Source organism: Lepidochelys olivacea (assembly GCF_965140295.1).
Source record: "Lepidochelys olivacea isolate rLepOli2 genome assembly, chromosome: 1".
NCBI lineage: Eukaryota > Metazoa > Chordata > Testudines > Cheloniidae > Lepidochelys > Lepidochelys olivacea.
Genome location: NC_140411.1, coordinates 274930107 through 274945485, shown reverse-complemented (window position 1 = coordinate 274945485; position 15379 = coordinate 274930107). Strand labels below are relative to the sequence as shown.

Below are 15379 nucleotides of genomic sequence, written 5' to 3'. Positions count from 1 at the left end.
TTTACACCACAATTTTACACAATTTACCACAGCCAAAAGCCATGAGTCTGAGCCAACTGACCCAGGCCAGCTGCAGGTTTTTAATTGCTATGTAGACATACCCTTAAGGAGCTACAATAATTTTTAATCTGAGGTCTGCGTGTAGTGTCCTGAATCACAAATAAAAATGTGTGTTGGCACTAGAAGCTTGATAATGGGTATAACACATCTTAAGACTTCATAGAATTTTATTTCTGAAATATCTGCACATTACTTAATAGAGTCTCCATGCAAAGGGGTCTAGAATACCATTAAATCCATTTAAGAATATGCCAGGATTTATGAGAGATCATGAATATGACTGAGTGAAGACAATGTACTCATATCATGGCAGTGCATAAAATCTTTATTTAGAACAATAAAGTATATGTATATAATGTAATTCCATTTTCAAACCAGTATAAAAAAGGATCAGGGTATACATCTATTTTTAAGAGGACATATATATACACACACATATCACATTTTATAAACCTTGTTGCTTAACCTTTCAGTCAGAATGTAACTATGCAAGATTGTGTTGTTATTTACACCAAAATATACAAACTCTCTCACATGACGCAACCACCAATGTCTGTGCCTCTGTCTCTAAAGAGTCTGAAATCTCCACATCCCAACTATTTGCTAATATAATAGCAACATGCCAGTATTACTGTACATCTATTTTAAATACATAGTTGAATCAACTTCGATCTGGAGAAAATTTCTGGATAATTCTTAAATGCAAATCTCATTGAAAATAGCTAGAGTAGTACACTGTTAACTTTTCAAATTAACAGTTGTGTTGTGTGTGCTGAGCAGTTTCACTATTACAAATGGATAGCAACAGAAAATACACAGGTGGTGAAGATCAGAGTCTAGAAAATGTGCAAGTTTAAGATGTTTTTATACATGTCCCATGGAAGAGCACATTAGTTTTTAAAAGCTCTTATAAAATGACTTCATGACTAAATAAGTACCATTAATTTATTCAAGTAAACACACTTCTAAAAGAGCACATTGAATTTTGCAGTATACCATTAGCTGCTTTATATTCTCACAAAGCTGCTATTAATAGCATGCAAAGTTCAGCTTCTCCCAAGGAAACTTCCAAATGTTTCTTCCTTACAAAATCCACTGAGATCTGAGAATAATTTAGGTTGACTTTAATACAACAAAGCACTCCATTTTAATAAATGGACACTCATTTTCTAATCACAACAAGACAAGGTCTGACCCTTCCTAAAAATGAAGGATTTTAACATTTATTTGTACTCAGGAATTGCACAACTACTTACAAGATAGGCAAAAGTAATTAAGGGCCTCCTTCTGCCACCATTACTCCCACTGAGTAGCAACTTACTCCAGCAGTGGTCCCAGTGATATCAACTGCTTTTTGTAAATTGGCAGATGACTGACACCATGCATGGAGTAAATTCTACACAACAGGTAGCAGAATCAGGCCCTTTATAACAATTTACATATATATCTTATTAGATTTCCAAATGCCAAACAATCTACCCTATTTAGAAATATTTAAATTTATTCAGGTTTGTGATACTCCTCTCAGAAGGCCCAAACACCTGGTAAGTCGGATAAAAATGAAGGAAAAGCCATGAGCTGTCAAATTGATTATCCAGCTCAAATGCTTCACGTGATGCTATTGCACTTTGTGCTAATGGATGTTTCCATTCCAAATGAGAACAATTATGATTGTGTAAACTTTGTGTTGTCAGAAGGATTGTACATGGGTGCTGTTTCAGGGATACATGAATGTCATTCAGCCTCAAATTTACCTTGTTCTGTGGCAAAGATGAATGTGTGTGGCATTGTTATAAACCCCGTCTTATAACTAAGTTTTAAGACTGTTACTGTTTAGTAGCATTGCATTTGGAGGCAAATTTTATATCAATTTATAAATGCACTATTCATTGTTATCAAGGGTAAAATGAACTCAACAAAAAACTGTAATTTGAACTTCAAAGCCTAATTTGAGACACATCAAGATGTATTACTCCAAATGCTTCATGTTTTATTACTGTTAATTTTCCTCAAATATTCAGTTTGGAAAAATAGCATCTTTATGAACAATTAAGGTAGTTGAATAACATTGGGTTTTGTTCCATTACAGAAGCTAAGAAAACCGCTACAAGATTCCAAATGCATTCAGTTTTCTTGAGAAAATACTGTAGATTGCAGCAACTGGGAAATGTTTATTGTCTAACATTTTTGTCAAGTGTTCAGTGATATTTGTTGCCATTTATTATGGGCACATTTCCTCTATCTCAACACAACCAGTAAGGGGCAAGCAGAGCCCTGAATGCGGTTATTTTTTTAATCCTGCTTCTGCAGGACCCACTCTCACCTGCTCCCGCATTGTTTCTTGCATTTTTTATTCCACTCCCACCCTCAAAAACCTTAGATTCTGCAAATCTTGTGTGAGAGAGATTCCCTCCATGCTATTAAAACAAACAACAGTGGGTTAACACACACACACAAAATTCAGACAATTTTTAACCACTAAAAGAATAAAACAAAGCTTGCTTAAACCATGTGAAAATACATTTAACTCCTGTTATAATAGACATCAAATCTTTCTATCCCTTGCTTAAATTTAAGCATTAAAACCTTTATTTAAAATAAAAAGAAACTTGCTTTACATTGCTGAAATTCTATTTATTCCAAACTGACGAGATATTTAGTGTTTTCCCACAAATTATGACAGTCTTTTTTTTTTTTTTGCCCACCCAATCCTTCCAGCAACAAAGGACATTTTACCCACTCCTGCTATTATGGCAGCGGGTTCTGCAGGATCCTAGTCCCGCTGCGGGGCTCTAGGTGCAAGTTCCCAAACAAACATTCGGTCATGCTAAGATTCAAAAAGTGGAACTTTTAAAGTAGGCATCAAATACTAGTCTAAGGGACCAGTAAATACAGGCACATACATTATTGTGTCACACTAAGCTGCTACAGATGGAGAATTCTACTGCTTGGTTTTCCGTAGTGCTAAAAGTTGCCAAGGGTTTGATTTTTAGAGGTGCTGAACTTCTCCCATTTATTTCAATTGAAATGGTAGATGCTCCAGCACCTAATGAAAGTCAGGATATTAGGGCCCAATTCTGACTTACACAAAAGCCTCTTTGACCTGCTGTAAGGACAGATCCTCAGCTGTTGTAAATTATCATAGCTCCATTGACTTTAATAGAGCTATGACAGTTTACACCGGCTGAGGATCACTGCTAAAACACTGAAAACTGGACTTAGTGTAAATGAAAACTAGACCTAATGGGCAAATTTTGACCCCACTGAAATCAATAGGAGTTTGCCACTGACTTGCCAAGTTTCCACCCAAAGTGTCTCTACATGTCTGTAATCTCCATCATTGACCATAATACTTTTTGTACATTGTGGCACTCAAATGTCTTAATAATTACTTGACCCTATATATAGCAAATTCCTTTGACATATAGTTCATAGCAGATTAAGGAAATAACTAAAGCATCCATGAGTTCTTTTAAAAGTTTAAATAAAAGTACATCTAAGATATAGTGAGCTTTATGAAGACATTAAAACAAAATATTTTAGACATATTTGAATTAAAACTGTTATTGGGTTAATAGTCAGCTGTTAGGCAGTTTGTCATTTGGGGTGAGACATTCCTACTTTCTGCAGCAGACAACTTTAAAATAGATAAGTAGTTTATCTGGAAAGAGCCTGTACAAATGGGATGCATAAAACGCATATTGCAAGTTTCAGTATAGTATTTTTAGTGCCTCCTTAAAAATGCATGCCTGAAAAAGACTTAATTTTTTATCAGTTTTGTTTCTGTAGTCCATGTATTTAATAATAGCAGTAGACACTGAGGACAACCAGAAATAAAGCTTTCATACCTTGACTAGATTTCATCTTAAAAAAAAAAAAAAGAAAAAAAAAGAAAAGGAGAATGCCAGATTAAAAAATAAAACATTATTAGTAATTTAAAACACAATACAAATAGCTTTTACTGTATGTCAGCAGTAATTAATAAATTCATTCTCAGTATCTTCCACATTTCCTACATCTTATACAAGCCAAGGAATCAGTGGCATGCATCATCAATATTTAGAAAAGGTTTCTTGCGTTTAGTGTTATTTCAGATGTTGAATGCAATTCAAATTCTTTGTTTCCCCTCCCCATTCTATGGCTGGAATGTTAACTGGAGTCTTCACACATCCAACAGTTTCTTCTAATGCTGTCAAAGCTCCATCCTGCTACCGTCACTTCCGCTTTACTTCTTTTTGATCCATTCTTTGCTTCTCCTAAATGGAGACCACCAGCCCAAACAAGTTCTGTGGAGGATTTTTGAGATGGACATACATCCACCCGGCACAAGACAGAGACCACCTCTCATTTTACATATGACCTTTGCTAGATATTAAACCAGTTTCTTAGAAGTGAAAGGGTAGCACACTGGTCCATTGCACCACCTGACTGGCAAGTTTTTTACAACAGTACTGCAGAGTATGTTTTTGTATCCATTTCTGCATTTTCTTTTTCAATTCAGAGTACTCCATTTGTAGGCATCAGGGTAAGCAAGAGGACACAGGATGTAAATTAAGAATACAATCTTCCTTATGACTTTCAAAGATTACATGTATCTGGCGGCATTTGAAAGAAAGATGTCTTTTGTTCAGGCCATGTACTTCCTTTGCCAGAATCAGCTGTAAGGACTATACAGTTACAATTCCACACAAGGTAGGTATTTGAATAACATACAGTCCTGCTCACAGCATACTCTTCTTGATGCTATTCAATTCAGTGTTGGTTTCACAGTAACACACACACACACACTTCGCCCTCATCTCTTTGAATCGATATGGATCCTAGGCAGCAACCAATGCAGACTCAGTCTGTCACTCCAGAAGGAATATGAATATGCTTAAAGTTGCTTCATTTATGAAGCAAACATGGAACTGTTGGCTGCCTGGGGGTGGGGGGGAAAGAAAATTGTATTTTTGCTGGTTTCTCATACTCATTAATAAGTAGTAGAAGCCTAGCAGAGAAATATAATACTTTCTTTATAGAAATAAATAATGAAATAACTTGTATGTACATTCTTTCATCCCAAAGCACATTGCCAAACATGTTTAAAGGGGCCCCAATTAGAGTTAATGTACAATTCCTCTAGCTTCCCAATCCTGGGCACAGAATGCATTTAGACCCTGTTCCTGCATACACACACGAGTAGTCCTGTTGAATTTAAAGGGACTGCTCATATGTGTATTTGCAGGATTGTTGTACAGTTGCAGTACAGGGAAGCCTTAACAATAGAGCTTTTAAAAAAAGTTAAAATGAAAGGCAAGCTGGTCTTCTAGAGTAAATTAATTGGTTATGGAAATCATGTAGTCAAAGCAAAATATTTTGGCATTTTCTTTTACAGTATTGTTTGAAAATAAAATCCATGTGCTTTTTTCTCCCACACAACTAGGTGGCCAAGTTAATACCAATATGATACTAATGCTTCATGAATGAAGGTCCTGGATAAATATAGAGTTTGACAATGATGCAGAACAGTCCAATAGCTTAGCAGTATAGTATTTCATATCTGGAATCACATCAGTATATTCTGTAAATATTCTTCCCCTGTGGAACGTTTTCCCTACTTTCTGTTATTTCCCCCACTCATCTATTGCATTCAGGATAATATATTTATATTATAAACTATTCTGAGACAGCCTGTCTCTTCATGATATAGCACTGCAGCTGAAGAGGGACTTGGGGAGTGAGGGTTGGAAATTTTCAATGAAGGGCCTATGACTCTTCAATTGGCTGTCACACCAAAGGAGGAAGTGAGAGCTGTCCCTCATTTTGGGATCTTTGTCTCCCACTGTGATATTGAGAGGGCTGGCTGCAAGTTAAATAACTAAATTCAGAACACAGGATAATTATATGTGCAATAAGACTGTCTTACAAGTAGGCTAAGCTGACTAATACAAAGTTAGCTTTAGATGTGGCTTCACAGAATAGACACCGTAAATTTCAGCTGACAAAATTTATGAAGTTTGTGGTAGGAATCTGTCATACTGTCATGTTTAAGGACTTACCAGTACATGAAAACAGTAACAGTGTTGGAAAAAAGCAACAGTTACACTTGTAAGAGCTCTTTTTCTCTTTGCTGCAACATACTGGAAGACATAAAATAAATTTATTTCCATTGTGCTAAAATTTCAGGGAATGGTGGCAATTAATGGCTGCATCTGCTAGTTAAAATAAATACATTAACAAGCATCACCACAGTGTTTGCGGTCAAATAGTGTTTGAGCACTAATAAGTGCTACTTAATTACAGTAGAAGATCAAAACTTTGTGATGGGATGGTAGGAGAAAATATTGACAGGTTTCAGAGTAACAGCCGTGTTAGTCTGTATTCGCAAAAAGAAAAGGAGTACTTGTGGCACCTTAGAGACTAACCAATTTATTTGAGCATAAGCTTTTGTGAGCTACAGCTCACTTTAGATAAGCTATTACCAGCAGGAGAGTGGGGTGGGAGGAGGTATTGTTTCATGGTCTCTGTGTATATAATGTCTTCTGCAATTTCCACAGTATGCTTCCGATGAAGTGAGCTGTAGCTCACGAAAGCTTATGCTCAAATAAATTGGTTAGTCTCTAAGGTGCTACAAGTACTCCTTTTCTTTTTAGGAGAAAATATTGTATATGTTTAAAAAGACTTGATGGGGAAAACAGCCAATTTGAATTTTTTGGAGAGGTAGTCTCTTGCATTGAACTGTGTCTCAATTTTTTTTCATTCTACCTGTGGTGTCAAGGGGAAGATGTTCAGCTTTATTAGTCACTGTACTAAAGTGGGATGAGTTTTTTGTTGCGAATGATATCTATATTAATGTAAGCCTTAATATGTTAACTAATCCTCCATGCATAGGCTGATGTTTATGAATTTGTTAGCCATTCTAAATTGTTTGAACACTCCGAAAATTTCAGTCTTTGGGTTCATAAAGTATGATTGGTCATCTAAGTCTGTGGAATTGTTTCTTCTCACTGATTGAATAAAAAAAAAAAAATAGTTAAGGAAGAGGGTAAAGATTTCAAGATGAACACACCTACCTGAATATTCACATGAATGTTAAATTTGAAGTTGGCTCATGTGAATTTTCACAATATTAATCCGTGCTTCATAGCACAGTGAATGGCAAAATCGATTTCCAATTGCTGGTCTCTACATAAATCCAATCATATTTTGGGATTGGCTAGATACCACCCAGCTGCTCCCCTTCCTGTATGGCAGTCTTTCAGCACTGTTTTATCTCATAGGACTGATCATTTCCCCCTTCATTAGCAAATTCTACCTCCCTTGTGGAGTAAGCACAGAAGGAAGAAATAAAGTCATCTGCTGCTATCTACCAACCTCCCCTTACAGCTGTTGCTGCTACCAAAACTCCCCAGGGGAAGAGAGGCCATCATGACCTGCCTTCCCTTTCCCCATACTAAGAAACACTGGAACATCTGGGTCCTTCATTCAAGCAGCAGGAGGGCAGGAAGTTGTGAGGAGTGCACCATGGTCTCCATCTGTAACAGAAAGGATAGGAGTACTTGTGGCACCTTAGAGACTAACAAATTTATTTGAGCATAAGCTTTCGTGAGCTACAGCTCACTTCATGGGATGCATGCAGTGGAAAATACAGTGGGGAGATTTTATATACACAGAGAACATGAAACAATGGGTGTTACCATACACACTGTAATGAGAGTGATCAGCTAAGGTGAGCTATTACCAGCAGGAGAGAAAAAAAAATATTTTTTGTAGTGATAATCAAGGTGGGCCATTTCCATTGTGTAACGACACATGCACTCCCAGTCTTTATTCAAGGCTAATGTAATGGTGTCCAGAGTTTGCGAATTAATTCCAATTCAGAAGGCTCTCATTGAAGTCTGTTTTTGCAGTTTTTTTTTGTTGAAGAATTGCAACTTTTAGGTCTGTAATTGAGTGACCAGAGAGATTGAAGTGTTCTCCAACTGGGTTATAGGTGAGGACAAAGCCCGTTGCCAACTGTGTCCACATATCTATTCACGGGACACCATCATAGGGCCTAATCACATCAGCCACACTATCAGAGGCTCATTCACCTGCACATCTACCAATGTGATATATTGCATCATGTGCCAGCAATGCCCCTCTGCTATGTACATTGGCCAAACCAGACAGTCTCCGCGTAAAAGAATAAATGGACACAAATTAGATGTCAGGAATTATAACATTCAAAAACCAGTAGGAGAAACTATTTCCCCGTGTTTATTTTTCCCCCCTACTGTTCCTCACACGTTCTTGTCAACTGCTGGAAATGGCCCACCTTGATTATCACTACAGAAGGTTTTTTTTCCCTCTCCTGCTGGTAATAGCTCACCTTACCTGATCACTCATTACAGTGTGTATGGTAACACCCATGGTTTCATGTTCTCTGTGTATATAAAATCTCCCCACTGTATTTTCCACTGCATGCATCCGATGAAGTGAGCTGTAGCTCATGAAAGCTTATGCTCAAATACATTTGATAGTCTCTTAGATGCCACAAGTACTCCTTTTCTGTTTGCGGATACAGACTAACACGGCTGCTACTCAGAAAGGAGAGGGGCATCTCTCCTCCCCCAGGGGAAAGCTGACATGCAGACAGTATCTTTTCTCCACCGTCTTCTACTACATAGAGGGAAAATTATTGATAGAAGAAGGGGAAGTTAGTCTGAAGAGATGAGCCTTTTCTGTCTCAGTACTGACAACTAGAGGTGAAGATGAAGGATAATCATATATGATGAAGGGATGTGATCCCAGGTGGTCTCCCTTGGGCCTACAAGTCTTTCATTTTTAATCTGCTACAGAAGGAATATTAAATCCATCTTATTCCGCAAAAGATCCCCTTTGAAGGGAAGTTGCTACCACAGGAAGCAGATTTTGCCATTTGCTGAGAATTCAGTAGCTGAACTCCCTCCCTTGACATTACAAGTATGGAACTTCTCCCTGGCTTCTGAGTGATTAACCTTTCAACAATAATGTTCTCCTAATGGAGTTTTTTTGTATCCAGAAAAAACATACGTACATTTAGAGTAGCAGCACACTTTAAGGGACATACTCTGGGCACAAATTCTATCCAATACATTTTTATGACAAGAATCTTGGTAATATGCACTTTTTTTTTTTTGTTTCCAAGTGCACCTTTCAGACAACAAGAGAAACCATTAAGAAACAGAAAAATGATACATCTCATCTTTGAAAAATCAAGTATGTAAAGACTTCAGTGAAGCAAAATACCTTATCTCATTATCCTCTTGACAGTTATTACACTGTGCTGTTTCATCACTTTCTGGTCTGGGTGTGCGATGTGTTTTCTACGAGGGAAGTGCATCAGATATAATTACTGTATAGTGACACTTTAAAAAAAATAACCAAAACAAATGATAATTATTCATTTAAGTCTCCCTTTCTATTTTCAGTATCAATATGTTCTTGTACCAGATAAATCAAATCTCGCTTTCAGATGCTCACATGCATCCCACTGAAGTCAAGCAGAGTTATGCATGCAAGTGTGATAGCAGAATTTATATGTATTTTATATTCAATGAAGTGTTATGTTTTTAACCAAGTACAATACCAGGTTAATAGCTCCTAATTGTTAGAGTGTGAGAACCAGTCCTACAAAATCAACTGGAACTCCTTGTGTGAGCAAGATTACTCCTCTAAAGCTGTGCAGGATTGGAACCTATAGAAACTTAAATCTGATCTACTGTTAAATGTTTTGCTGGGACAGCTATGTCATTAGGAGTGTGATAAAAATCATACCCCTAACTGATGGGGCTATGCTGGCAAAATCCCCAGTAAGACACAGTGATGCTGGCAAAAATGTTTTTTTGCCAGTATAGTTTACATAATTTGGGAACTGTTATAATCTATACCAGTAAAATAATTTTGTGCATCTGCTAGGTGGGTTTGCTGGTATAACTTTTTGACCAACTTGAATAACCTGGCACTCAGCACCAGTTACAGCCCCTGCTCTACTCCCAGCTGTAGATGGCCTTGCCGGTGCCATCCTCTTTTGGTGCAAATATGACGGGCTTGTGCCAAAGCCCCCTAGTGGGCATGCATCCTCCGATGTCGGCAGGCATATCTGCAATATACCGTGACAGTGTATTCAATTGTAGCGGGGATCTGCAGTAATTCATCAAAATTGCAATCTGGAATGTTGCAACTCTTTACAGGTGTGGTCATCAGGTCACTGTCTCAGGTGAAATCAATCATCTTGGCATATCAATCACAGGCCTAATGGAAGCAAGGCTGATAGATCATGGAAGCCATGAGGTGGAAGATTATTTCTGTATTCCGGCAGCCCCAACCACTTACATGGGGTAGCACTACTACTGCGAGGCGAGACCATGTCCTCCTTGATAACCTGGATGCCTGTGTCATCTCGATTACTTATTGCACGTCTTAAACATCGGCATGGTCACCTCGCTGTCATAGTCGTCTGTGCACCGACAGAGGAATCTGTTGATTTAGTCAAAGGTCATTTCTACAATCAGTTGGAATCTCTAGTACACACCGTCCCTCCACATAATAATCTCATGATCCTGGGAAACCTAAATGCAGTTATTGGCTCCCTGCGAATTGGGCTTGAATGGGTTATTGGTCTTTACGGTTCATGTACACCCAGTGATAACTCTTGCCGCTTGCTCACATTCTGCGCCTCTCAGAACCTTTCCATTCTTGGGTCATGGTTCAAGTGGTGATGCATATACCAGATGTCATGGATCTCTCACTATGGCATCTCTCAGAAGTAGTTGGATGACATCATCCCACGTGTGATAGGTGTCTCTTCACCTCCTGTAGAGTATTTGGTGGTGCATAATATGCTATGAACACAGACCACCACCCAGTGGTTGCCCGCATGGCACTGACTCTCCGACAAGCAGGTAAGCCCTCTGCGATGATGAAGAAATTTGACATTGATGCACTTCTCCATGTGCCGGTTTAGCCAACAGGTTTTGCAGCGACGTCAGCAATAGATTCTCTTCTTTAGCTGACCTGCCAGACAATATCAAGGTTGCCTGGTCTCTGCTCACCTCCATCCTCCACCAATCTGCTAAGCCGACGATTAGCTATAGGTAGGATGACCGTATTTCCCTATGCTGAATATGGGATACCTCGTAAAATTACTCGCCCACCGAGTTCAACGGCAATCAATCAGAACTATGCAGTACAAACGTTCAAATTAACATCAAGTTGCTTGTGCCCATTAAAAAGAAATGCTGCGTAGCTGGATTCTTTTAATTTACGTTCTTATCTCTAAGGCTTTAGGGTTCACACAGGAAGAGGTGACACCCCCCCCATACATCTCTCTTTCACACACAGGGGGATTGACTGACCTGAGCCTCCCTTCCTGGTGTTCCCCACCCTCCATGCCTGGCTGGGCCCCCTGGAATGGACCAGCCTCTCCTGGTACCTGTAGCCGCATCTTCCTGAGGCGGCATGGGGTGGGGGGCACACAAGGTCACATGCTCCCCCGCCCCAGATTTCTGCCTGGGTTCACACCAGAATGTGGCCAACAGCAGCCTTTCAGCACTGTGCTGGGGGAGGGATGACCTGGTCCGTGTCTTTGCAGAGCTCATCTCTTCTTTCCTCCTCTCCTCCCTCTCCCATGTGGCTGGAAGCAGCTTGTCTCTTTCTGCCCACAGAATGTCGAAAGGCAGCTAACATCACCAGGCTGCTGCTGGCCACTGACATAACCCAGCTACCTCCTGTCCCACGGGCTACAGTGCAGGCAGGAAAAGGTTAAGCCCCAAGGATGCACAGTGCTCCAGTGCCCAGGGAACCTGACTGCAGGGGCTTCAGCGAATATGGCCAGAGAGGTGGCTCATCAGGGGAGGGTGCCTAGGGGACAGAGCAGCCCCACGCTTCCTGGGGGTAAGACCTAGGCTGGGGGGGGGGGGTGAAGAGGGTGCTAAAATCCTGCCTCGGGGGCTGCTGTGGAGCCTGCAGATTTGGGGCACGAACAGTCTGGAAATTGCTTCCCCCTGCCCCTCCAGAGCTTAGCTGAGAGGTGGAGAGGCTTCCCCATACCAGTGCTGTGTGGGGCTTTGGCACATGCAGGGCTTTGGTCCTCCTGGTCAGCGCCCCAGGCTGAAGGGTCTTGGGCTTTCTCAGAGTGCCTGCCCAACCAGAGGCAGTGGGGGAAGGAAGGAGCCTGCCAGCCGGGCTGTTGGTGAGCTGAGTGCTCCAACCAGGGGCTGGTTCTCTGCACAGTGCTGGGAGAGAGACACACCCTGCCTGGGGGGAAGGGGGGAGGGATATGGAGCAGCAGCAGAGCTGGTGGTTGAAGGGGCAAAGCAGTGAGAGGACAGCAAGAGGGGAAGCACGTAAAGAGTCAATAGTGGGCAGCAGAGACGACATGTAACCAGCCCCTGCCTGGCACCTGCCCACACTCACCAGCCACCACAGTTTACAGCACAGAGCCAGTACTGGCCGGAAACAGTATGTGGGGTAGTGTCCTGGGGGCTGTGCTGACGGACCAGCAGGGGGAGCCCGCACATTGCAGCCCCGCACATTGCGGCTTTGCCCCGTTCCCAGCCTTGCACTCACCCCCCCCAATGTCGGCCAGTGGACCCCTCCACTCACCGCTGGTGGGCGAGCAGCTAGCGAGCATGAACCAGCCAGCAGCAGAACCCACCAGTACTGATGGGTGGGGGACAGAAAATATGGGACAATTTGCCTGTTTTCTAAAAAAAGTCAGGACACCTGTAGGAGGGCTTAAAAACGGGACTGTCCCTTTAAAAGTGGGACGTCTAGCTATAGGCACTCAGCACGCTGACTCTGGCTATCAGAGCAGGCCTTCCAGACAATCAAATTGAAGGCCACAGTCTGCCAGCATAGCAATAAGCACACTTGTATTCAGCTGAAGCGAAAGTTTAACACCCTGTCACACTGCAATCATGAGGCATATTATAACCAAGTGGCGGATGATGTCTCCCCTGGCTAAGCCCAATTCAACTTAAAGCTGGCATTCTGTGCAATCTGCAACCTCAGTGGTCAAGAGGTAATCGCTACAAACGGCATCCTGAGGGACAGCCAAAGCCACCCATGTAAATCGGATGATGACATCCTCTCACGCTGCATGGAACATTTTCACAGCACCCTGAACCACCCTCCAGCTGCTGCTTGTTTAGAGCTAGGAAATCTGGCAACCACTGTGATTTGGGACTGAGACACTTGCACCAATGTTGGATGAAGTGAAGAATGCCATCTGTAAACTGAAAAACGGACACGCAGCCAGCGCTGATGGCATCCCCCCCAGAGATGCTAAATTGTGCTATTGACCCTGTAGCAGAATCACTTCTGGCCATCTTTTCTCTGGTGTGGAGATATGGAACCTTGCCAGCTACCTGGAAGGACAGTATTGTGATCTCACTTTTGTAAGGGCAAGGGACTGCGCAGTGAATGTAAGAGCCACAGGCTGATCATCTTGTTGTCCATGCCAGGGAATGTGTGTATGTTCTGCTGGTGCATTTGGAGCCCCTGCTACATCAGAAGCATTGCCCCCAACAGTCAGGCTTTACGAGGAACAGGTCCACAATAGACATCATTTTGGCCCTCTGCTTGTTGTCGGAGCTACACCACGACTTCAAGAAGCCCACGCACATCACGCGTATTGATCTTAAGGCTGCATTTGAATCAGCTGACCAAGTCACACTATGGAAGGCCTTAAAAGGTGTACGTGTTCCTACCACTCTGCTGGACTTGATCAGAGAGCTGCATAATGGAACCACTGCCAATGTACCTCTGGGGAATTGGATGTTGGCATCTTTTAAATCAGTATCTGGTGTCAGGCAGGGCTGCGTCTTAACCCCTGCACTCTTTTGTCAGGAAATGGATTTCATAATGCAACATTCCATCAGGTCAACAGGCAATAAGCTTGGTGATCTCTTGCTCTCAGACTTTGACTATGCTGATGATGTTGTTCTTCTAGAACAGAGCCCCAACAGGTTTTACGAGGCACTCCAGAAAATGGAAAAGAGTTCGCTAGGGTTGGCTTCCATGTTTCATGGTCAAAGACAAAGCTGCAAAATCTAGGACCAAGTCCACCAATCTCTTTGAACAATGAAACTGTCAAAGCTGTCTCCAGCTTTTGCTATTTGGGTTCTATACTCACCAGTTCCTCCAACTCTCACACAGAGGTTCTCCATTGGATTGGTATTGCAGCACTTGCCATGTGTCGTTTACTACAAATATGGAATCAAGATCATCTCAGGATGACCACAAAATTCAGGATCTATTAGAGCTGTATCCTCTCCGTACTGTTGTACGGCTGTGAAACATGGACAGTATGCTACTCAGACTGGGCAAAGCTGGAGGCTTTCCATAAAAAAAAAATGCCAATGTCGTATATTGGGAATAAAGTGGAATGACTTCATTTGTCTACTGGAACCATTGTCCACAGACAGTGTCTTATGCTTTTCAAACATGTCACAAGAATGCCATAAGATGTTACAACAAATGAAGTTCTCAGCGTGGCTTGTAATATCTGGGATAAAATTCCACCAATGAGGGGTGGAGACAGCCCAGAGGCAGCCCCCTTATTACATGGGTTCATCAAGTCTGTTCTGATGTTGGACTCTTGGGCCATCAAGCCCTTGTGGCCACACAGGAACAGACCAAAAAAGGGCTAACAATTGCTACTGCGGACTATTCAGCTAAGTGTTGAAGAAGAGTAAACCCTTTCTAGTGCAGACAAGACCTCAATAAATGGAAAAGCACTACCACATCAAGACATAAATTGGGACAACTGGAAAGTTGTGGGAATTCTAGTTCCTAAATTTCAGGCCTAGAGTTATTGTGTTAGCACACCAACAGGCATTTTTTATTAGTATTATTAATTATTATTATTATTATTATTTGGAAGGAAGGGCAGGAGTGAGTTAGGAATTAAAAACAGAGATTCACTGATTATATATGTTTGAGAGTTACATAATTCAGTGAAGTTCAAATGATATGCCCCTAGTTTTTAAAATCAGGATACTTGTTTGCTTAGGGATAAAATGTAACCGGTCTCTGCCTACCCAGGTAAGTTTGAAAATTTCTCACCTTCCAGCAGACGGCTCCCAAAGTAAAGCCGATAAGAAGAGAAAACAATGACGGCAATGCTATGCTTATCCCTTTCAGGCTGGGGCTGCTAATGAAGTCGAGTGCCTCTTCTGTAATTAAAAGCAGGATAAGTGAAGACAGATTTTATGGAAAAAATTTCTCTTCAGAGCAGCATTGTTAACAATAGCTAATTTATGTACATAAAATGACAACTCTCAGCATTCCAGGTAACTGAGATAAATACTTC

General features: G+C 41.2%; 1 protein-coding gene across 3 annotated transcripts in view; it reads right to left on the bottom strand.

Moving 5' to 3' along the window:
- Positions 1 to 367: 367 nt before the first annotated feature.
- KITLG (KIT ligand) overlaps positions 368 to 15379 on the bottom strand; it is an 88172-nt gene continuing 73160 nt past the window's right edge. Inside the window, exons 7-10 of one of the 3 annotated variants that reach the window (XM_084638998.1) lie at positions 15133 to 15242; positions 9313 to 9389; positions 6102 to 6182; positions 368 to 4981 (exon numbers count right to left, since the gene is read on the bottom strand). In XM_084638998.1, coding sequence (XP_084495124.1) covers positions 6143 to 6182; positions 9313 to 9389; positions 15133 to 15242 — 227 coding nt within the window. In that variant the 3' untranslated portion in view covers positions 368 to 4981; positions 6102 to 6142. Of the gene's footprint in view, positions 4982 to 6101; positions 6183 to 7079; positions 7578 to 9312; positions 9390 to 15132; positions 15243 to 15379 lie in introns of those variants that run through there. The other 2 variants (XM_084638999.1, XM_084638997.1) reach the window with 2 other exon arrangements.